This window comes from Pocillopora damicornis, chromosome 9 (genome assembly GCF_964200805.1).
Source record: "Pocillopora damicornis chromosome 9, jaPocDami1.2, whole genome shotgun sequence".
Taxonomy (NCBI): Eukaryota; Metazoa; Cnidaria; class Anthozoa; order Scleractinia; family Pocilloporidae; genus Pocillopora; species Pocillopora damicornis.
This window is the reverse complement of record NC_142678.1, coordinates 18,240,426-18,263,988: the sequence shown is the minus strand read 5'-3', so window position 1 is coordinate 18,263,988 and position 23,563 is coordinate 18,240,426. Positions and strand designations below refer to the sequence as shown.

Sequence of the window (23,563 nt, the reverse complement as noted above, 5' to 3'; positions counted from 1 at the left end):
TGTACTAATGAAAAAGCTAACTTTTTTAAAACACCTGCCTGTACTTTTATGGCACTAGTAAAGTCATTCGAAGTAGTCATAATCCTGAGTTTATATGATGAAAACACAGATTACCTCTAAACCTGTAGTTCAAGCCTGCGATGACTTCAAAATTTTGATGCACACCTCAAAAGGCGGACAAATAAATTTAAAGTTTCTATTTATTCAGTTTACATGTTGGTTAGTGAAGTAAAATTGAGTCAAACGTTCATACAACAACAGGTTCAAGAAATTTTCAAAACTAATTTTTTAGGGGTTAGCCTACCTGGAACAATCACCTTCAGGTAAAAATTAGTCTAGGTTTGTACTGATGATGCCCAAAAGAACTATCTGTGATGAGAGGGCAAGTTTTCCTTTCTTAGTTTAAAGAAATACTGAGGTTATCATCTTCCCACAAGCTCAGTGGAAATTGAGAGTGAATGAGACTGTGAGTGACTATGTATTTGGATAAATATCCAAAGGAGGATAAAAAATAAGATATGATCTGCGCAACTCTCTTATTTTAATTTTTTAAACTATTAAGCTGAGGCATTTATATTCTTGCTTTGTGCATCATGTGGACACCAATTAATTCAACTACAATGCTTAAAAATTCAAAAACATTTCTCGTCATCTATGTGCCCTAAACATTACAGAGGAGGAGGCAGGTCAAAGTAAAAACATGAATTAAAACAGGAGGGCCCCCATTAATTTCAGTCCTAATTAAAAGAAGAACCTTGCTTTTCCAGATTCCTACCCTTTATATCTTGTGACCATTTCCAGATATCAATGCTTAGTTTGGCTATGAACATTGGTAAGAAACACCATTAATGAAAGCTTGAGCAAGAGTATGTAATGCAATCTGAATAATAATATTACATGTTACGATGTAGTAACTTACATAGCAAAATTATATAACCACACAATTCCAAACAAAGGAAGTCAGGTTACTGACTTATCTGCTTCAACTTTTGAGGGCTTAAGGTACAGAGAAATAGCTATGTTAAACAGTTACAATTAATAGAAAGTAGAAAGTTTGAAAGCCAAAAGATATACATTACAATCATCAGACCCTATGCATCCTGGCCAAAAAGAGGTCAATTACCACCATAATTTCTCCCCAACATTCATGCTTACAGGAAATTAATAATTTTTGTTATTAGGTGGTACTGGACTTAAAATACATCTACTGACACAAATGCATTTTCCTAAGTTATCTCCTAGCATATGACTGTACAGGTCATGTGGAAGGTTCCTGCATGGGGACTGACATTTCAATTACCCCATCAAACTTTAATCACCAGAATTGCAAGCCGAGTTGTATTTACCGAGTGCTCAAGTTTCCAAATGAATCACCTGATTGTTACAGTTTACTCTTTTTTGAGGCTATCTTCAGCTTGATCATCCTGTTACATGTGAAAACATCAAATGTTGCTCACATATTCAAATAATTACCTAAATGAAAAGTTATAATATTTTTAAATAACCTGCTTCCTTTAACCCTAGCCTCTAACTCTCATGTGTAACCGAGACAGAAAATCTCCTTACAATATCAATACAATATGAAGCAGACAATATCAATCAGGGAATTATTAGTTGATCCAATACCAAATTCTCAGAACTAACATCACAAGAACTATATAGCAGACAATAAGGAGAATTACTAATCATATTTTGGGAGTTAAATTGTGCTCCAGAAATAGTAAATGGTATTGAAGAGAAAGGAGAAAGTTGTTGAAACATTCTATGTTAAATGAAACTTTGTTATGAATATTAATTGGGATGGCAACCCAAACGTCTGTAAACTATAGTATCAATTACCTTTCCATGTAAACAAACCATAATGAAACATGATATGAATTAATTTAATCTCACCCAGTTTGAATGTAGAATCCAAAATCTAATTAACTTGCTAGGGAGTAGGAAAAAGTTAATAGTGTTTTTCCTGCTTCTGTCATTCTAAATATCACAAACCAATTACATTTGAAAGGATAAGAAAATTTTAATCATTACAATATCTTGAAATATTTCCCATTTTAAACCTTTAGACCCGCCGGTGACCTTGGCAGAATTTCTCCTTACATTATCATGTCAAGCAATTTATCGAGAGTCAATTAAGTATAATTTCCTAAAATCGTATTGAAAGTTTAAAATGAGCTTCACTTTTGCTGCATTTACGAATTTATCGTTCTTAATTACTGATGAAATTCCGAGAGTGTGACTCAATTAATTCAAAAGAAAATATCCACGCAGGTTATAGATATGGTTCATAAATTATAAAGTGATGATTTGTCAACAAAACCTCCCTAAATTATGGTTCCGATACGAATTTATCGTGCATAATCACGTAGAAAATTCCGAGATTGTACCTCAATGAATCAACAGAAAATATCCAGGAAGGTAACAGAAATGGACTCTCAAAAACGGCCCTTGAATTTGAAAAATGGAAACAACAATAGTTTACGCTAACCATGTGCTTACCAGCGTGCTTGTGAGCTCAAATTGCCAGGAACCCGTTTAATTACACGATCACAGCTCGGACGCCTCTTGTAAAATGTGATGTGGCTTCGGAGGAGCCAGTCCTAGGATTTGTCCTTCACCCCTCTATTAAATTTACTTTATGTAAAAAATCTAGTAAGGTACATGTCAATCATGATAAAATTTAAGGATAATCAGACTTGTTTAAAACACATTTGGATGATTAGTCAGTTTATTTTTTATTTATTCCTTCTGTATTTTTCTTTAATTCTTTTAATCATTTACCTTCCTTTTTGATGAATAGTGTTGTAAGTATTTCGTTTGATGTATTATACTAGCAGCGGCCGGAGTCATAATCACGTCAGGATGATTAATGTGTATTATGTAATATCTGGAAAGTAATACGATGCATGCAAGTATTTTATTGTAAAGAATGATGTTTTTAAACTATAGAATAACATGTAAAAGTAGAAACAATAAAACTTTAATACAGAAAAGATGTCAAAAGAGGCTGTTTCAATTATATTGTGCTTTTACCTTAATGACAAGGTCCATACTTGAAAGAAACGAGGTCCCAGGAATTGACAAACAAAAACCCGGGAAATCTGGTACGCTGATTGTTAATTCTGAACGTTCCTCAGAGTCCTCTTTTGGAAGTTTGTAGTCCTTAAGACGACAAAAAACGGCATAGCGGGAAAATCTGGTTATTTTAGCCTTAACAAAAGGCAATTCACTTGTCCATCCTGAACATACACCTTGCAGCTCTGAAATTTTTTCAGAAATATACAATGTTTATGTACAAGAAATTAAATAGGAAACTGCTATCTCAGTCTGGTTCAGATGAGTGAATGTTGTGCAGTCCTTCGTTTTCAGCGTAAACTATGTGATATGCTTCAAAATTAAAAATTCAAGAGCCACAGGAAAGAAAACAAATATTGCCTGCTTAGCCGTTCTTCCGTCAGTTAAGGGACACAATGGTATTCTGGTCGGTGGGGTGTATAAGTCACAAACCTGATTCTTCCACCTTAGAGGTGTGTAGATCCCTCCAAGGTAATCTTTCGGAATTGGCCATTTCCTTCATTGTAAGCTCGTAACCTCTCAAGCAAAATGCACTATGGCTTAAGGCTACTTCAATGGAACTGAACACTACATCGTGTGGATCATCACAGTGGAGCTCTATCACATAGCTCACCAACGATTCATTCTCGTCAAGATGAGGAGAAACAGTCCCAGGCTTCCACAACGAACATGTGACCAGTCTTGGATCTGGTACTGCTTTACTCAAAAATTTTATTAAAACGCCCGTTTCTTTGAGGATCCACGTAAAACCTTCCTCTGATACCAAGTCTCTATAACAAAACATGTTGACCATTCACTATGGTGTTCACTCTTTCTGCCTGAAAGTTGTTCCCTAGGTCGTGCGAGAGAAGACAATGGGAAAGCTACTCGTTAAGGTGAACTCATACTCACGCCATTTCAATTTTGAGATAACTCCCGTCTGGTTCTTATCATAGACGGTAATAGTCGTCAATCAAATGGCTTTTAGAACTCGAAATAAAATGGATTTACGGCCAAAGTAAGGAAAAGTTATTTCATGCAAACAATGACACCAAAATCCTTTTGTGGCGCCTTTCTATTTGTGACTTATGCAAGCGAGTGAAGGGTAATTCTTACACGCATATCAGTAAAATCTTAAACCGCTTGATTAGCAAGCCATACGTTCGTAAAAGCATTAATTGACTCGTCTGGTGACTAACTTACAAAATTAGGTAATCTCCCCTCGAATACAACATCAAAAAACAGCCACAATAAGATGGTTAATAGATCTCTAGTTATATGATTTCGAAAAAATCAAACTTACGAAAAAATTATCCTGTTCTTAATCTCTTCCTGTGGGATGGTTATAGCTTCTGCAAACAATTTAGAAGAAGTACACGCAAACTAAGTTTATTTAAGCAAATGCAAGCATTATTTTGGGTGTACAGACCTAATACATTGATCAATTCGAAGCTTGAGCATCCCCCCGAGAGTAATCCCGCGGGCATTTGAACTCTTGAATATTGGCTCGTTCAAATTCCCTTCCCCTCGGGCCAACGTTGTGTTTAAATGCCCCACCCGATATTGAACTATTCTTAGTGTCATCAACAAATGTTTTAAAATTAAGGGGTCAAGTAGCGAAGTCACGTATCAGTTATTAGTGTTGCTGTTGGGTTTTTCGCTTCTAATTATCATTCCAGGATGAGAAATTTGTCTTTTGAAGCCATTTATTCATATCTTCTCTTCAATAATACATCAGCATTAGAAAATAACATTTAAAAGTAACATTTTCCTTTTGAAAAACGAAGCGAAAAACGTACGAATTTCTAGCTTTTACGAGCCGTGCGTTGTAGATTCCCCATAATTAAGTTGTCTATTAGAATTTACGACCAGGAACTTGCGTAGCTCCGTGTTGGAAATTAATTCTGAAAATTGAACAGTTTGAGACAAATCTTCTCTTGAACAACACTTTTGGGACATATCAACATTTAAAAATAGTATTTGCCATTCGTAAATAAGATTGCTAACCTTTGCAAACCCTAATTTGAAGTCAGAAAGCTTAGTTTTCTTTGTCCAAAACAATGAACTAAATACTCATTGTTTTATAAACGAGTATTTCATGGCATGTTTCCTTTTCATTTTGAGCTCTAAAAGATCTATCTCAATCGGGATGGAGCGGAAAAACAATCTTGAAAGGTTTGAAACCTTGCGGCTAAACTAAACTGGAACTTTCAGCCGAAGTGAAATTGCTCAAATCATATTATGGTGCAAATATAGAGGCTCCTGAGGAATTAGGTAGGACTTGGGCCCGCGATATGTTATAATAGGCAATAAACTTAAACTTCGAGCAATTTCAAAACTATAAAAAAATTAATTGCGAGATTTCGTTGCATCCTGGTTTATCATTAGGACCTGAAAACCGTTCTTAACAAAGGAGAATATAGTTAAGTTCTGCAAAGTGATGTAAACGACTACACCTTTGCCTCCTGACACTTAGCGAAGACCCAATAAGCTAAGTCAATTTTATTCAAGATGGTGGTAAAAGTTCATCGATCTTGGAGTATCTGTTCACTGTGATTTTTCATTGATCAAATCCATTTCTATTCATGTCAAAGACTAATGATTCTTTTTCAGTTATACTATTTCATAACAAACCTTTTTTGAAGAAGATTGACAAGGAAGAGAATGACAAATCCTTTTCGTTAATAAGCTTTAAAGCGAAACATTAATACTTAAATGTTTTTAATTTTTTCAATGATAAAATTGTCATGTTAAGGAAACCTCGTCATCGAAGAGACCACGGATGCTTGGACTTCTAATGAAAGCCAACATTCCATTAACTGATATCAACTTTATCGACAGAAGCTACCATTTTCAATTGCGAATTGTCCAAATAAATATAACAAATTACCCCCAAAAAATAATAAGTGCAATAGTGCAAACGACTGAGATATGAAACAAAAATAACATTTCGTGATTTACCTTGATCTTGGACTATACCACCATCGCTAATAGGGTCAGAGGGATCTCCAAGAAATTCTCCAAGGGTTCTTTTTGTAGCACCTTTCATATTTATTTGAAAAAGACACTATTTAAGTTGGTTAGGTTGTGTACATAGTTAGATAGGACGGCGTCTAGATACTGGAGACCCGTTCTTAACAATGGATAAAATAGTTCAGTTTTGCAAAGTGATTTAAACGACCACACCTCTGCCTTCTAACACTTAGAGAAGACCCAACAAGCTAAGTCCATTTTATTTAAGATGGTAGTAAAAGTTCATCGATCTTGGAGTATTTGTTTACAATGATTTTTCATTGATCACGTCATATGTTCATATGTGCAAAGAAACAAATATTCCAAATTAACATAGAGCGCTTGAAAATCCCAATTTTTACCACCATCTTAAATAAAATGGACAAAGCGCAGCCGGAGGGTGAAACTCGCGGTGACCGAGAACATAAACCAGTAAGCGAGTTCCTTTAATGTTGAAGCACTAATAACAGTCTCTAATTCTTATATATAACACACACATGTATTTACAGTGTGGATTTTTTTTCCTGAACAAGTATATCGTATATCTTAGGAACCTATCTATCTATCCTTAATGATGAGGTCCATACTTGCAGGAAACGAGGTCCTAGGACTTGACAAACAAAAACCCGGGAAATCTGGTATGCTGATTGTTACTTCTGGACGTTCCCCTGAATCCTCTTTTCGAAGTTTGTAGTTCTTCAGACGACAAACAACGGCATACCGGGAAAAACTGGTTATTTTAGCCTTAACAAAGGGCAATTTAGTTTGCCAGTCTGAACATTCACCTTGTAGATCTGAAAAATCTTAAGAAAAATACATTGTCTATGTACAAGAAATTAAATAGGCCTGCTACCTCAGTTTGCCTCAGATGAGTGAATATTGTGCAGTCCTTTGTTTTCAGTGTAAACTATGCGAGTTACTCTAAAACTAAAAATTCATGAGCCACAGAAAATAAAACAAATATTGCCTTGTGCTAGTTACAAACCTGATGGTTGCACCTCTGAGGTGCGTAGATCCTTCCAGTGCAGTCCTTTGGAATCGGTCATTTCCTTCAAAACAAGCTCGTAACCTCTCAAACAAATTGCAAAATGGCTTAAGGCTACTTCAATGGAACTGAACACTACATCATGTGGATCATCACAGTCGAGTTCTATTACATTGCTCACCAACGATTCATTGTTTTCAAGAAGAGGAGGAACCATCTCAGGCTTCCACAACGAACAAGTGACCAGTCTTGGATCTGGTACTGCTTTAGGAAAAAATTTTATTAAAACGCCCGTTTCTTTTAGGATCCACGTAAAACCTTCCTCTGGTACCAACTCTCTATAAGAAAATATGTTGACCATTAACTACGGTGTTCACTCTTTCTGCTTGAAAGTTGTTCCCGAGGTCGTGGGGGACAAGACAAAGAAAAAGCTACTCGTTAAGGTGAATCCATGCTCACGCCAAGTCAATTTTGAGATAACCCCGCTCTGCTTCTTATCATAGACGGTAATAGATGTTAATCAAATGGCTTTGAGAATTAGAAATGGAATAAGTTTACGACCAAAGAAAGGAAAAGTTATTTCATGCAAACAATGACACCAAAATCCTTTTGTGGCGCCTTTCTATTGGTGACTTATGCAAGCGAGTGAAGGGTCATGCTTACACGCATATCAGTAAAATCGTAACTCCCGTTTACCCCTTGATTTTTTCACCTGATGTCAGAGCTTAAACTCCTTGATTAGCAAGCCATACGTTCGTAAAAGCATTTATTGACTCGTCTGATGACTAACTTACGAAACTAGGTAATCTCCCCTCGAATACAACATCAAAAACAGCTACAATAAGATGGTTAATAGATCTCTAGTTAAATGATTTCGAAAAAATCAAACTTACGAAAAAATTATCCTCTTCTCAATCTCTTCCTGTGGAATGCTTATAGTTTCTGCAAACACTTTAAAAGAAATACACGCAAACTAAGTTTATTTAAGCAAATGCAAGCATTATTTTGGGTGTACAGACCTAATACATTGATCAATTCGAAGCTTCAACACCCCCCCCCCCCCCCCGAGAGCAATCCCGCGGGCATTTTAACTCTTGAATATTGGCTCGTTCAAATTCCCTTCCCCTCGGGCCAACGTTGTGTTTAAATGCCCCACCCAATATTGAACTATTCTTAGTGTAATCAACAAATGTTGTAAAATTAAGGGGTCAATTGGCAAAGTCACGTATAAGTTCTTAGTGTTGCTGTTGGGTTTTTCGCTTCTAATTATCATTCTAGGATGAGAAATTTGTCTTTTGAAGCCATTTATTCATATCTTCTCTTCAATAATACATCAACATTAGAAAATAACTTTTAAAAATAACACTTTCCTTTGGAAAAACGAAGCGGAAAACGTACGAATTTCTAGCTTTTACGAGCCGTGCGTTGTAGATTCCCCATAATTAAGTTGTTTATTAGAATTTACGACCAAAAACTTGCGTAGCTCCGTGTTGGAAATTAATTCTGAAAATTGAACAGTTTGAGACAAATCTTCTCTTGAACAACACTTTTAGGACATCAACATTTCAAAATAGTATTTTCCATTCGTAAATAAGATTGCTAACCTTTGCAAACCCTAATTTGAAGTCAGAAAGCTTAGTTTTCTTTGTCCAAAACAATGAGCTAAATGCTCATTGTTTTATAAACGAGTATTTCATGGCATGTTTCCTTTTCATTTTGAGCTCTAAAAGATCTATCTCAATCGGGATGGAGCGGAAAAACAATCTTGAAAGGTTTGAAACCTTGCGGCTAAACTAAACTGGAACTTTCAGCCGAAGTGAAATTGCTCAAATCATATTATGGTGCAAATATAGAGGCTCCTAAGGAATTAGGTAGGACTTGAGCCCAATTTTTACCACCATCTTAAATAAAATGGACAAAGCGCAGCCGGAGGGTGAAACTCGCGGTGACCGAGAACATAAACCAGTAAGCGAGTTCCTTTAATGTTGAAGCACTAATAACAGTCTCTAATTCTTATATATAACACACACATGTATTTACAGTGCGGATTTTTTTTTCCTGAACAAGTATATCGTATATCTTAGGAATCTATCTATTTCAAGTTGTCTTTAACAGTTGATAAGACTTCGTCAACTATACACTAATAGAAATCTCAAGTTCTCCTGTCATCATGTTCGCGAAGCAAACTAAAATGCATCTCCAAGCAATTGTAATGTACATATTCAAATTCTAACCTTACCTTCATCGCTGTTTGGTGAGGACATTATTTAAAAATCTGGAAATCAGCGAGTTTCTAAAATATTTGATGTTATCTTTGACCGATGCAAAGAGTTCCTCAGTAAGAGAGTCACCAGCCTGTTAAAAATATCACAATATAATGAGACTTAACTGCTCCCCAGGCCAAACACATGGGTAAAATGCACGTATACTTGCATGCATAGAGAAACGGGCAGAGAATTTTAATTTAAAAATCTGTTCCAATTCAGCCTTAGTGCCAATTCTTTCATGGAAAAGTACATTTCCCCGCCTGTAACCAATCAAGCCGAAAGTTGAATCGCAATTAATTTACACCAAATTTACCAGGCAGCAAAGGCGAGTCGTAAAGAAACTTAGGAATTTCGTTTGACTGGAAAATTCTTTCTGACTTAACATAAAGTCTCTGAAATATTTGGATAACTGATCGGTCGACACAGCGGCTTTGACTGATAACATTCGACCGAGGATTTTGAACTAAAAGTAGTAAGTACATGTGACGCATAATCCATAATGTAATCTGGCTACTACATGATCCGTGAAGTGAATCAAAACGTAAGAGAATTGTACTTAAGTCCCTAATCAATTTAATGAAGAAGAATTAAATGTCCTATGTTTTCTCAACTAAAACTAAACGGAAAACAGTTTGACAGAACAAAAATTGCCGCTTAATAATGTGTAAACCAGATTATTTGACCTGAATGACGTGGTAAAAGCAATTCTCTTGTTAAATGTTGATGAGAAGTATACATCGCATTTGCTACTTATCTTTTGTGCATCACATACACAGTTTCACGCATTCCATGTTCGTTCATAAACATCAGACCGAGCACAAGGTAAAATTCCTTGATCAGATAGAAAATTGAATCCAACTGATGGCTTGAATTGACAATTGAACGCAAACGATAAAAACAAACAAACAATGCGCCTAATGGCAATGCGGAAGTGTTACTCTACACTAGATCAGAAACCCGAGACAAACGTAAAATAAAGTATGTAAATTTGGAGTGTCACAAGCCTTTCACGTATTAATTTCATTGTTGTACTTGTTTTGAACAACTATAACAATAAACAAGAATAATTTAGATCGACACGCGTGGGTGTTTCTGTTATGTGCTATCGCATGTTTGTTATCTCGTGCGCGTGGTGATGGCATTCTTGCCGAACGCAATGAGACGGACGCAAATCTTTCACTTCTGCGAATAAAAAATTAAAACAACACCACCGTTGAACAGTGCCTCATAAGACTCTTTTTCATGAACCCAAACTTAAACTTTTCTATTCAGTTAAAATGATTTTCCTTCCAAACTGGTGGCGTTAATCACTGGTCTTATAGTAAAAATAACATGAGTGGCTTAATTAATACTCAGTCTTGATCTAATACAACGCATTACAGTGTAAATCTATAATATCCGTTGAATACATATTTATTTTTGAAGAACCTGAATCCCTATGACATCTCTACAAAGCAGAAATGTGCGCTAAAAAATTTAGCCCGCTTGGAATCCAAATTTCTTTTAAGCGGACACTTCATTTTTTTTTAATATGAAGATTTTTCATTTTAGGTAAACTGTTCAGGTTTGAAATCGTGTTTAGTTCAATCAATTAGCTGAGAAAGTCGTGGCATAGAGTCTGTTTTGGCTTGCATCATGATACCCAGACCGCAAAACAAGTTTTTAAAGCTGCCTGTATTACGATTGAACCTAGACAGCTCTTAGCAGTACTTGTAAATGAACTTCCTTCCATATTGAAGTAGGTTACTAAACACGGAACATAAACAAGGAATGATCGAGGCAGGAGAACCAAATAACATAGATATGATATGAACAGTGACCATGAACGACTAAAGTGAATTCACAGACGAACTGAGTGAACCACATAAACAACTACCTTCCCAAAGGTAGAACATTCACGAACTTCGCACTTACCTTTAGTGGAAATATCCCAGACGCAAGTCCACACAGCCCCTCGACTTACGTCCTCAAATCTATATCAACGAGAGACTGAAAAAGTGTTAGAGTTGCAGAGGACCTGTGATGGTGTTTCTATTTTACAGTTCAGCGCTCGTGTAAAGGAAAAAATCACCTCAGTGAATTCAAAACTTCAGAAGCCAGCAATGGACACCCAAGCCAAGCTGGTAGATGACCTAAACAGTCCAAAGAGCGTTTATCCTGTGACTCCAGCAAGCTGTCACGCATATAATTTTATGTAACGCAACGTTTACGTATACTGATCGAAGACAGTGTTCTCTGGATTCTCTGTGTCTCGTAAAAGAAGAGATCCAAACTAAGCTAACGTTTCGAGCGTTAGCCCTTCGTCATTTTACTCTGAGGAATTTACATCATCAACTCAGTTGATAAAAGCAAATTGTCTTTTTAATAAACCGGCTATTGCCAAATGGCCTTGTCAACGAAAACGTTATACATGAATTCATTTTCCTGGTTTATAACCGTAATTCTTACCTTTCTTAAAAGTCGGTTCCCTCTTCTCTCTTGCAGCCTTTTTATTCGCAAGTAAGAGCTCTTCTTTAGTTTTCCTGACTTCTTCTTTGGTTTCTTCTAGTTTGCAGTCACCTATTGCCTTTTCTACAAAACAGCAAGAGTGGTCACACAATTTGCAATTTTTTTAATTAAACAAACACTTTTTTTTGCACATATAGCAAATGTATTTTGGAGAATTTGAAAGGTCACACGAAAGACGCGTTCAGTATGCTCTTCATCAGTGTATGGCAAACCCCAGAAGCAATTCGAGAACCATCCATCAATTTATAAAGCGTAATGTTTCAATCATCGATGCAAATTCAACTGTTGTTAAGAGTGGGCTTTAACAAAGTAGAATCAAGAATTTCATGAAGAATTACATGAGGTCGCCTCGTACTTGATTGTTTTCCTCAAGAACAGCTCAAGGAATGTGTGACATATGCGAATGATTAAGAGGAGTATTTCAGGTAACTTAACAAGAAGTCTTTTTGTGGAGTGATCTGCTATTTAATCTGCTATCCTCATTGGCTACGTTGCTGATTAGAGGTTATTCAAGGTCTCGGGGAAATCACGCAGGACGAGACTGCGGAATGTGTTGTAGTGATAAATAACAGACGTACAGCTCACGCTGTTGAGATTAGTTCGTTTCTCTGTTTAAAAGAACGTTTAAGAGGAATGTTGGGAAAATAAGGAGGGCAAAAAAATCTCTATTTAAAGAAGAATCAGCTGAAGCCTACGATTCAGACCAGCTCACTTGTTTATCACGGATCAGCTTCAAATGTAGGTATCTTAACAAATTGTAACTCGGACATTCAGAGCGGTACGCTTGTCATCATAATGCCGGTTTTGTTCTGGTGTTTGCAAAGAAATCAGCTACGTTCCACTTACTTGGGATGAGCTGTATTTCGAAAATGCGTTTTGTTGAAAGATGAACTTAGGAGAGGGTGGTCAGTTACTGACTGCTGCAATATCGTCCCACGGACCTTTACGTCTTGCATGTACCGTCGACCTAGTCAAGTAATACCTTTAGCTTCTTGGTAACCTAACATCGTTTTTAATCTCTTAGTTTTATTTCCTAGTCACGTTTTAACCAATCTATCGACTGCTGGTGCTCAGCGATGGCGGAACTAGTCTGCGTTGGCACATATGACAGAGTGACGAGACTGACAAGGAGCCTTCGCTTCCGCATTCCCAATGGCTCAAAATTAAGAGACGTTAATGTACAATGATTGCTGTCCAGCAACCATGGCAACTGTTAGGGCAAGAGATACAACTCTTGACAAACCATTAAGCGACGGGTGTAGAAAGATTTTGAGAAAAGTAAAACGGGAGCTTGTAAGAGATATGGATGCAGATGCATTTTTACTATAAATGGCAGCTGAGGATGTCTTTAACGCAACTGAAGAAGAGAGAATAAAAGTGAAGCAAATACGATCGAAAAAAAATGAGCAGTTGCTGGAGATTTTACAACCAAAGGGTGCAAAAGCCTATGAAATCTTCAAAGAAGCACTCCAAGTTGTTCACCATCACCTTGCAAACATAATTTTGGAACGCGGTAAGTGTTTTGACGACCACGAAAATCAATTAGCATCAAAAGAAAGCCGTATGTCTGCAGGTAATTGTCATTTTGGTACGATGCCGCACAATACACCGAGATGCAGACGTCAAACGGGTTTCTAGAAGCGACGTTTTCATTCAGAGTTTGAGGGAGAATGCTAAAAAAAACCCAAACAAAGGAAAACCTGGCTAAAAGTCTGGCTTCAAAAAACGATATGAAAGTATAGGCTCTGAATAAAAATTCTCGAGGACTTTCATGCAACATTTTGTGCTAAAGACGGGGAAGATTACCAGCGTAAATTTTTCAAAGAACAAAAATTGCACTCGCCCTACGGGCTTGTGCAATTTGGTTATCCTATGAAAAATTTGCCCGTGCTAATTTATCCCAAATTGATCTAGCAATCATGTTATCACTTATACTAATAAGACGCCTGTACTGCAGGCTAGCTTCAAGTTTACAAGAGTTCGGAACTTCCTTCCTTCACTATGAAATAATGGACCGAACAGATCCTTTGCATTTTTACTTTTCAAACTATACTACGGAATGCTTTGTCTCAGTTGGGAAGAGAATCGTAGGATATTATATCTCTCTGTGCTTGGCCGAATTTTGATTTTTACCATACGTTACGTTAGTCTTCTTTGTTTCCAAAAAGAGAAGAACAAGAGAAAAACAAACAAACAGGCGCCCGCCTAAAACTGGCATACGCCCTTGATAAGTAAAATTATCCGTCTTATTAGGAAAATGTTTTTACATCGAAAAGCAAAACAAAATAAATGGAGACCATAATGGAACAATTACGATAACTTTGTTGAGACTAAAAAAAAATTTAACAACTCATTTTTGTTACTGTTTTGATAAACATTATTTAAGGGACGGCCCCGCGTGTTTCTATCCTGTCTCTGCGCCCCTACAAAAAGAAAGAAAACAAAATTATGATTTCGCTAGTGCTATAAGTGAAACATAAATTTTGGGCCACTTCGCGCTGTTCTGAAAAATTAACACACAAGACCGCTTCAATCATTACTCTAGAGTGCCATGTTACATCAATTGATTGGTTACATTCATTCAGAGTCAGCACAGTTTTCGACTTCTCCTAGGACCCGATGTTTTTTAGTTATACGTGTTTTAAAAAGTGGCGAAGTATAAAATGGATACATACTGGACTGCAGCAGGTCTTGTACAGTTGGAGGCTCCCAAATAAATTGTATCGCATACATAACCATGCGGTCCCTGTTAAAGGGTGATTGACGACATTCAACCGAAGGAGTGGTTTTATCAAACACTACAGTATTTAAAAGAAAAACCATATACTAGTTATTTACTACCTGTTTAGATCATTAACTGCGGTCTCGCCTGGAAATCAGAACAAAATCACAAGTAATTCAGCAACATGTCACTCAAAATTATTTCACATCTGCAATTTCACAAGATGACAAGTAACTACAAATAATGACTGAAGTGTATGTTGTTTTTAATTTTGCTCTTTCTTCTCCTCTCAATGGCAGTATGAGACTGGGCTTATTCGACCATTTTAAATCACGGCCGTCCACAGCGTCTAACAATGCTAAATGTCCCCCAAGCTTTGCCCCAAGTTCTTCGAGAAAATCTGCCACTTGGCTGTCTGTAAAAGTCAGCTGTATTTGCTGCAAAAAAATAAAGGTTCGGTGAGCCACGAAAAAAAATTGACTTAAGTTTTAAATCTAGAGTGGTGACTTTTCGCCCGAACCAGAAATCTCCTTCTGCAGTTTGGAAGGTACGATCAATATTTACAGAGATATTCCTTAATAATGTATCACTCTGTGAAGAATTAGTGAATGTATAAATAATGATGTATACACCATCTTCTGTGTCTCGAGCTTTCCATATCATATTGGCCTAACTCATCGGAATCGTTCTTTCAGAGGCTCAATGTCAGGCTTGAAGAGGTTTCTGTTGTGATCATTTTAAATCCTGAAATCCTACTGCAGGTTTTCCTTTTCGGATTTACAAAACCGAGTCAGGCATGTTTTTATGCCAGTTTGTTGTTGGTTGAAATCTTAACCTTAGCCTAACTGAAAATCCCAGTGAGTAACTAATTTTGTCCCGTATCTTCACATCTTAAATCATTATATCAAGCTATAAAATTGATCTCTATCCACCAGAGCTTCCGAGCGAACTTTAATATTTGTCACCTACAAACTGAATACGCAAATTTCACTAGTCTTGTCTATATTAAGTTTTGAACATACAAAAAAACACTTTATACAAAATGGTTTTCATTAACGGCTGAGTCGAAAACAGAGGATTTAAAATACGAAGAATTCGGCCGAAATGCGTCTGCTAATTCTAGGCCACCCATGATTTTGACTGCACGCTGTATTCATAGGCGTTGCATGGAAGGCAGACGGTGGTTCGTGCAGAGGAAAGGGCGATAATCTTGGAGAGTGCTAAACAAACAACCCTGTCCCCTACCGGTTTACAGATCTTATTACCAGAACCTCCCTCAGTCCCTCCCCCTTTTCCTTGCTGAGAAACCACCCTAAGCTTTTGATAATACTGGCAATGTACACCGCCCAGAATCATATAATCTACACATATAAATTTTAAAACCCTGAAGTACTAGTCTTATATTTATGATCATATTACACTTTTGTAATGCTTGAATTCTTGTGCATAGGAAATTAGATAGATGTGTGAGCTTTAAAATAGAACTCCATCGTGTGCAATGATTCATGTAAAACTATTTCGTGTCTTTGAAAAGGAAATGCAACAATAAAAACAAGATTTCGTGGAGGATTGTTCGACTCGGAAGTATCAGAAGATCCAATACTAGACGATTTGCACTTGTAATTAATCAACTATCACTTAAACGGCATCGTTTTATTGCTTGTTACAGCAATGATTGAAAGCTTTCTGGATGACCCTAGTTTTTCAGGGAACAAACTGTAGGCACCAGTAATCGAACGTGCTCAGGACAAGAGCCTAAAACCACAAACAAACTTTTAGAGTGCATCGCAGCACGTTTCATCTTAAAATCTCAAACTTTTTGTTTGTTGTTTTTTTTTTGTTTGATATTCGCATAGGTTGCGTCGATCATTTCAAATAACCTATAATTGATTCGACTTAGTGAAACAAACCCAATTTACTCCTCAAGAGAAAATTAATCATAAAGTGGATTGATTTCAATAAGAAATACCTCTTGGCTTACATCTAGTGTCGAACAATCGCCTTAATGTTCTTTTAAGTGTTTTTTTCATTAACCCTTTAGTGGATTGTTATTGTAAATTCTTTCTCGTTATCTTGTTTACGTTTTTTTCTAAATCTTTCGCGATTTTAAATGAAAAAAATATGGCTTAATATCACTTCACGCATATTGCAAGTTAAGAGATCACGCACATATAGAGTCACTTCGGAATGAAATTGAGGAGCTGTTTTATACCACCAACACTATCTGAACGATAGAAGTTATTTCCGGTCCACGTTCAAATATTTTTATAAAGAAAAATTTCTTGAACAGACGAAAAGATTTTGTTTTATCCTGAAACAAGCTGAGTTTTGTTGATCACCATAGTTTGCCGACTTTTGTCTGGTATCCCATGGTGGTTTTCATCTCGTTCTTTGCTATCCTTAACATCATACATGTAGTTAGAACTTTTATAATAAAACTCTTTCTCGGAGATCAGAGCAGATTTGGATTGGAAATGAAGTTGTGGTTTTGAAAGAAGCGCATGGCCATGCAAAAACTAGAAACATGTCGCACATTATAATCGAAGGTATGCTGGATTTTTAGAGAATTATCTTGTCTTGAGTAGATAGTTCCAGGTAGATCTCAAACATTTAACGCACTCAATGTGAAACAAACATGAAAGTATGGATCGTCAAATGCCAGGAGATAGAAAGGTTAAAAGTAATAGTATATATGTTATAAGAGGGTAATAGACTTTGCGTGTATGTAGCCGTAGAATTTCGCCGTTCAAACACCATTTCGCCGGACGTGAAGCTTAATTCATCCGGTTCTTAAGCTCATTGATGCGATCGACTTTAGAGAAGCTTTAATGAACACCACCATGCGAAAGTGCCTCCCGCGAAATGTCCGCGCATGACGCATTTTGTCCGGCTATTCTTTGCAGTGATTGGTTCGTTTTTTGAAGAGCTATTGACCGCTATGTACATCGTCGGGGCCGGAACAATAAAGTGGGAAGACAGACTGAGTCTTCGTTAAATTGTTGCGCTTGTAAAGACGGAGTTTCCAATCAAGGCGCGTGGATGGTTCATTCTAAGTGGATTTCTGTTGTAAATTCCTAACGGTAGGTCTTGGCTTAAAACGTCAAAAAATGATTGTTTCTTTTGGTGTTGCCTATTGCGTGTCTTACTCGACGTTTATAATTGAGCTCTTTATTGTCATCCAACTATATCATTAATAGTCTTATAATTCTCAGCTTATTAAGAAATCAGCTTACACAAAGAGCTTATGTACTCAATGATGAATGGTTAAGAAAACCTGGATACTGTAAATTAAGTGCTTGCATAGTCAGAAGTAAAACTGTTTTGAATCAAAGAAAAAGACCCTATCCGAAAAAAACCGAAACCAGAGAGCGGATTAGAGTTACTTAATTACTCAACTACGGAAACCTCGCCGAGTGCATGACAAGGCTTTTTAACTAGTTATGGCGATTTTAATGGTGGATTTTCCTTATCTAGCTTTATCAAGTAAGATTTAAATTATGGTATGGATGTATATCGTAGATATACAATGTTGCAAGACTTAATTTAATCACATGCGTGGATTGGCATGGAAGGAAATCCAGAGCGCATCCTACACAACGGGTTAAAGAAATCACGTTATTACTTCCGACAGCAAGGGGTTAAAACCAAATATATCTTTGTGTTGAAAGTACAAATGTCAAAACAGGAGAAATTCTTTTGGTTGTTTATAATGTATCCGAGATTTGGCAAGAATCGAATTTCCTCCAAATTATCAATATACTTTCAGGCATGCGCTTAATGCGATCACTGTTGAGGATCTACAGAGCGCATAAAAATTACATGCTTCCAACTTGTTCTATGAGGAAGCACTTGATAAATGCTGAGAATTTGAACTTTGATATTTAAACTCTAAATGAATAGCTGAGCAAGGTGGCAAATATAAATTGTTGCCAACTGATGTGAAGAAAGTACTAAATTTCTGGAGGAAGAGGAGAACATCACTTCAGATTAAACTTGTTACCAGAGCAACCTTAGGGTTTGAAAACACGCGAATTCGCTAGCATGAGGTACTTTGTTTAGAGAGCTTGAAATGTCGTCGTAGCCTATGAAACTACGATAATTTGCTTCAATTAAATCATCTTTTTCTTTTTTTCGGCCCCAAATCTTTATTCTGGAGTTCGTACGCGTAGTACGCAACTTGAAAAACGCGATTTGTAAGGGTTTCTAAGAATTATGAGCTTTGTCAAATCGGCTTTTTTGCTATTATGGAGTCGTAGAATCTGCGGTTGTTTTGCAAATAAATTTTCAGCGCTTTGCAAAGCAAACGCGAGCCACCTTAATCAATTTAAATTCTTGAATGTTTCGTTTTGTTTAAATGAATCCGAAAATCGCCTTCACTACGCGTTAGTCGTCGAAACACGTGTTAAATTCAACATTGGTTTAAGGACAGACAGAATTTTTAAGCGATGAGCCTACACCTACAGACGCAATTTGGAGGTCTAGGAACGCAAATCCGCTGACAGTTAGACCGCAAAGATCTTTGCATGTGGGACGAAGAAATCTCAACTGGGCAATTTTTAACCATTTTTTTAACGGAACGCCATGATGCAAACACTATAGGCGATTGTAGGAATACGAAACTTGATGATGTTATTAGTTGTAATAAGTTGTTATCGCTTCAGAATTTTATAAGTGATGCCGAAGCTTTGCGATGTGACCAGCACTGATATCTTTTTATCAGACTTCGGACCTGATGTGACTTCCAGATCGTGCGATATTTGTCGTAGCTTGGTAGATCACCAGTTACTGGTGCTTATTGAGAAGTGTGATATAAATATTGATTTTTGTTTGTGGTCAATAGCAAACGGAAGAGATAAAAAAGTTTCTGCTGCTTGCGCGACTGTCGTGATGAAAACGGTGTTTTATAAGGCATTTGTGCTCTCAATTGCCTTGAATCCAAATTTTCTGACTCGTTTTGATTGTTATTGTGTTGCGAAGATTATTCGGTAGCAGTTATGACAATCTTTTCAGCGCTTTGAAAGACATCGGGTCGCTCAAATCAGCTTCATTGTTATTACGAGTGTTGTGATCATCTCAAAACTCTCTCGTACCCTAGACATTTTAAGGTAGCTCTGTGTATAAACAAAGCCACTGATTTGTATCGAGTTCTTGGCTGTTTTCCTTTCATAAACTTTCCTTTCATTTGAGTTTTATAGGCCGCTACTCACGGCTATAAGCGCTAAATTGAAACCGTCCTGTGAAAATTCGTAATGATTTCCGTGACGTAAATGAGAATTTGCTTGTTGTATCTCAACCACAGTATAAACAAACAACCCACCTTGTAGTCAAAACGAAATCAATTTGCAGGCTGTTCCTAACACGCAAATTTTAAGTTTAAAATGGACCCTGTGAGCAGGCTAACTGGGATACCTGGATGGTCCTGGATCCTTGAGATCAAGTGTAGTGATACTACGGGTGTCGGAATAGTATACTGAAATAGTGAGCTCAAGTGTGGCTAGGGGCATACAGCTAATTCAAAAAAGGTTGTCATCTACTACTTGTGGGCGCACTGCTTGAAAATAGACATGACCTCTAAATTCCAATTTTCTTTTCAGTTTCAACAGTCAGTATTCCAGATCTTTCTGGGGGACGTGGTAATATATTGCATGTTTGATCATATTCAACTAGTATATTACAGATTTAACCTTTAATCTTTCTTTGTTGACCTTTGGGCATGACTACTGATTTTTCAAACACTATTCTCTGTGGTGTATCTGTTCATGTTTCTCTAGAATGGACAACTCTGGTGGTAGTTCATAAACATGTAATTTGTTACATACAGCTTGACATGGGACTTGCCCTTTCAAAACTTTTGTGTGACAGGTGTTACAAATGTACTGATTTTCATCAAATGACTTAATGTCAGTAAATAGTTCTTGCTGAGTGTTGTACGTTTGTTTTTTTTACTGGATAACAGTTTTTCTGTATAATTTTCTATTACAAACAGAGCAAATTTAAAAATATGGACCTTCCCTAATATTAGTTTGAAAAGTTGTGATCTAAATCATGTTGAACTGAGTTTCTATAGGCTTCCTTATTAGCTTGGACTTTTGATAAAATCTTATCTTTGTCTGCAGGATCCAGTGTTTTATACCATTTTGCTCTGCCAGACAAAAGTTTTTCTTTTCCTTCAGGATTCAATGACTTATACCATTCTGCTCTTTTTTGTTTTTGTGCAGAATCAAGCAAGTCAAACCTTTTTCAGCTCTCTTTTGCTTTTGTGCAGTATCCAGTGATTTCTACCAAGTTGCTCTGCTACATAAAAGATTGTTTTTCTACAGAACCAAGTGATTTCTATCACTCTGCTGATTTGAACAAAAGTTTTTCTTTTTCTTTAGGATCCAGTGATTTATACCACTCAGCTCTGTGAGATAAAAGCTTTTCTTTTTCTGCAGGATCCATTGACTTGTACCATGTTGCTTTATCAGACAAAACTTTTTTTTTCATGGCAGGTTTCATTTGTGCATAGCTTTTTTTTCCCTTTTTGTATGTAGTTCTTTCTGATTATGAGACTTATGTTTTACCATTACCTTTTGTCTTCCAGCATTTGACAAATTAGTTGAACGTATAAATTTAACACAATATTCTTCATCTTTACTCTGGAATTGTTTTATATCCCCCTATGACTGAATAAGAATATCTATGTCATTCATTTTTTCAAATATATCAAGTGTACCATTAGGACTGAATCTTATAATAAAACACTTAACACTTTTTGCTTTTGTTTTCATATTTATTCATTGTGCTGAAAAATACAGCTAAAGTAATAGTTTGAAATCCACATTAAAAACCCAGTATTATCCCTAGTATTATCTGTGATTAGCTTCTGAAGCAATAATTTGCCTTGTTTCTCCAAATTAAAGGCACTACTAATATTTGCATCATATATTTGAAGTCCTTGGGAAATTGTTAATAGTCAGTGGATGGTTATTACCATGAGTTTTTCTTTGTAACACTTGTTTGCATGGTCAGCCACAATATTTGATCATGGAAAAACAAATGCTACAAAAAGATGTGGCACAATAGGGAATATGAATGGTTGTAATATCAGCATCTGCATGATTTGCTTCAAGGGGGACAGCTGACAACTGTTGATCAGAAATGTGTCATATCACATTGTTCTTCATTAATATGTACACCTTTGAGTTCAAAAAAAACATTTGGATTTTGATAACGACCTTGAAAATAGTTTATCAGCTCATTTAAGGTGTTAACTTCCAACAGCACACAAGTTCCTTGAGGATGGGGCATACCATATGAATCTCTACCATGAGAATCAAATATCTTAAACTTAACATCACCATTACAGTAAAAACCTACTGTAGTACTAAGGATTGTTAAAAAAAAGGAATTGTAATTTTGTCCTAGCAAAGCCTGCATGGCATTAGCAAATGACATACAATAATTGAAATCTTGTACTTCACAAGTACCATGTATAGTACTAGTATAGCTTGGACTATATTGAAGCTGATAATTCATATCAAAAACCATTATCATTTCAGGTACATCTGTTAACAGTAACTAGAATTACCTGAATAGACTAGATAGACCAGAATACAATTCATTTTCAATGTTCATGATATTTACCAAGTCTACTGAGAATACAATACCATCCCCCCCCCCTACACATTGTGTACCAACATTTAACCCAAACATTGCCACATTGTCTTGACTGAAAGGAGCTTTAATTGTTTTAACAGAATTAATAACAGGACCAGGGTTTGTTTCTATATCCCCAGACAGATTGGACTTCAACAATTTACCCTGTGATTCATATTTTTATAAACATTTGGTACTGAATCAGACCTCCATGCATTCGAATGCTTTGGCTTTTGACTTTTTATTACATGTGGATTTTGGTTTTGCATTTTCAGTATCCTGTATTTGTTAGACTTTCGATATTTTCTCCTTACTGCAGAAGAGGGATATTTCGTTGTTCCTTAATTCTCGCATCTGATTCCATGTGCATATATTTTTTCACGAGCTTTATTTGTAAAAAGATGCATTCGGGAAGACTTTGGTATGCTTTTTCTGATGTAGGTTCGAAGTAAACGTCTTACCTTCCAGGATTTCTTCAAATACGTGAAATTCTTTTCTTTGGTATTCTTCTGGGCTCACGATCATAAACACGAATATTATGTGTACGAGGGCGATTAAAATAAACAAATTTGTTGTATCGAGATCTACAGTAACAGACTGTATTTGTTGAAAATGCTTCATCATTGCTATCATTAAGCTTATTATCATATACAATAACGGATAACTGAGTAGCTTTCTCAAAGACTTTACATTCATCGAAGCTATTCACGGTAGCTTTTGTTGGAGACATCAACAACTTTACGTAGAAATTAGCCCACAAGACAATTGTGTAAACAAAAGATAACATTATAACATTATACTCAAAAGACGCAGGATTTTGGATCACGTATTTATTAAAAAAGAATACCCCTACCACTACAATAAAAACAAACATAAGATCCACCTTTCTGATCGTGAAATTAATACCATTCGTACTGTTATCGTAGCTACGTTCCTGGGCATCAAGTGAATTCAACATGGCGTCTTTCTTCACAAGCAGTTTGCATCCATTAGAATTTTGTTCTTCAGTCTCACGGTAGTAGTGTTGTTTAATAGATTGCATAGAATATATGCAGTTTAATTTCAGATTTAAGATTTTGCTTTTTTCAACAAGTGTACGTTTTTCAACTAGGACATTGGCATACTTAGCATACGAGGCTTTCATAGCTTTCAAGGCATACAAGACTTTCAAGCGCTCGCGACTCGATCAGTCCGCTCCAAAAATACCGCTCAAGGTAAAGCTCCAGGTAATCGTAAACCAAAAACGTGACACCTCCATCGCCAAAACAACAACCCTAGAACAAATACAAAGTGGCTGACTAAAGAGTTTTAACCCTTTAACTCCCAGATCAAATTTGTCATTCTCCTTACCGTCAACCACACAATTCTTACAGTGTT

General features: G+C 36.4%; 3 protein-coding genes and 1 pseudogene across 4 annotated transcripts in view; all 4 read right to left on the bottom strand.

The window, feature by feature from the left end:
• LOC149040482 (uncharacterized) overlaps positions 1–11,889 on the bottom strand; it is a 30,781-nt gene extending 18,892 nt beyond the window's left edge. Inside the window, exons 1-10 of one of the 2 annotated variants that reach the window (XM_089181424.1) lie at positions 11,767–11,889; positions 11,233–11,307; positions 9,291–9,406; positions 7,945–8,002; positions 7,052–7,389; positions 6,654–6,869; positions 6,016–6,096; positions 4,358–4,406; positions 3,508–3,845; positions 3,034–3,260 (exon numbers count right to left, since the gene is read on the bottom strand). In XM_089181424.1, the coding sequence (XP_089037550.1) occupies positions 3,034–3,260; positions 3,508–3,845; positions 4,358–4,406; positions 6,016–6,096; positions 6,654–6,869; positions 7,052–7,389; positions 7,945–8,002; positions 9,291–9,315 (1,332 nt within the window). In that variant the 5' untranslated portion in view covers positions 9,316–9,406; positions 11,233–11,307; positions 11,767–11,889. Of the gene's footprint in view, positions 1–3,033; positions 3,261–3,507; positions 3,846–4,357; positions 4,407–6,015; positions 6,097–6,653; positions 6,870–7,051; positions 7,390–7,944; positions 8,003–9,290; positions 9,407–11,232; positions 11,308–11,389; positions 11,453–11,766 lie in introns of those variants that run through there. The other variant, XM_089181425.1, reaches the window with a different exon arrangement.
• Positions 11,890–14,130: 2,241 nt separating this feature from the next.
• On the bottom strand, positions 14,131–23,477 carry LOC113667790 (uncharacterized). Its single transcript, XM_089181435.1, has 4 exons — positions 23,070–23,477; positions 14,893–14,985; positions 14,665–14,695; positions 14,131–14,249 (listed from the first exon to the last, which is right to left on the bottom strand). Exons 1-3 carry the CDS (start codon positions 23,328–23,330, stop codon positions 14,672–14,674), a joined length of 378 nt encoding a protein of 125 aa, XP_089037561.1. The 5' UTR covers positions 23,331–23,477; the 3' UTR covers positions 14,131–14,249; positions 14,665–14,671.
• LOC149040481 (uncharacterized) lies at positions 20,795–21,553 on the bottom strand (annotated as a pseudogene).
• Positions 21,550–22,312, bottom strand: LOC149040480 (uncharacterized). The gene is given in 1 exon segment (XM_089181437.1): positions 21,550–22,312. A coding segment is annotated over 1 exon segment (561 nt). The 5' UTR covers positions 22,244–22,312; the 3' UTR covers positions 21,550–21,682.
• Positions 23,478–23,563: the final 86 nt, after the last annotated feature.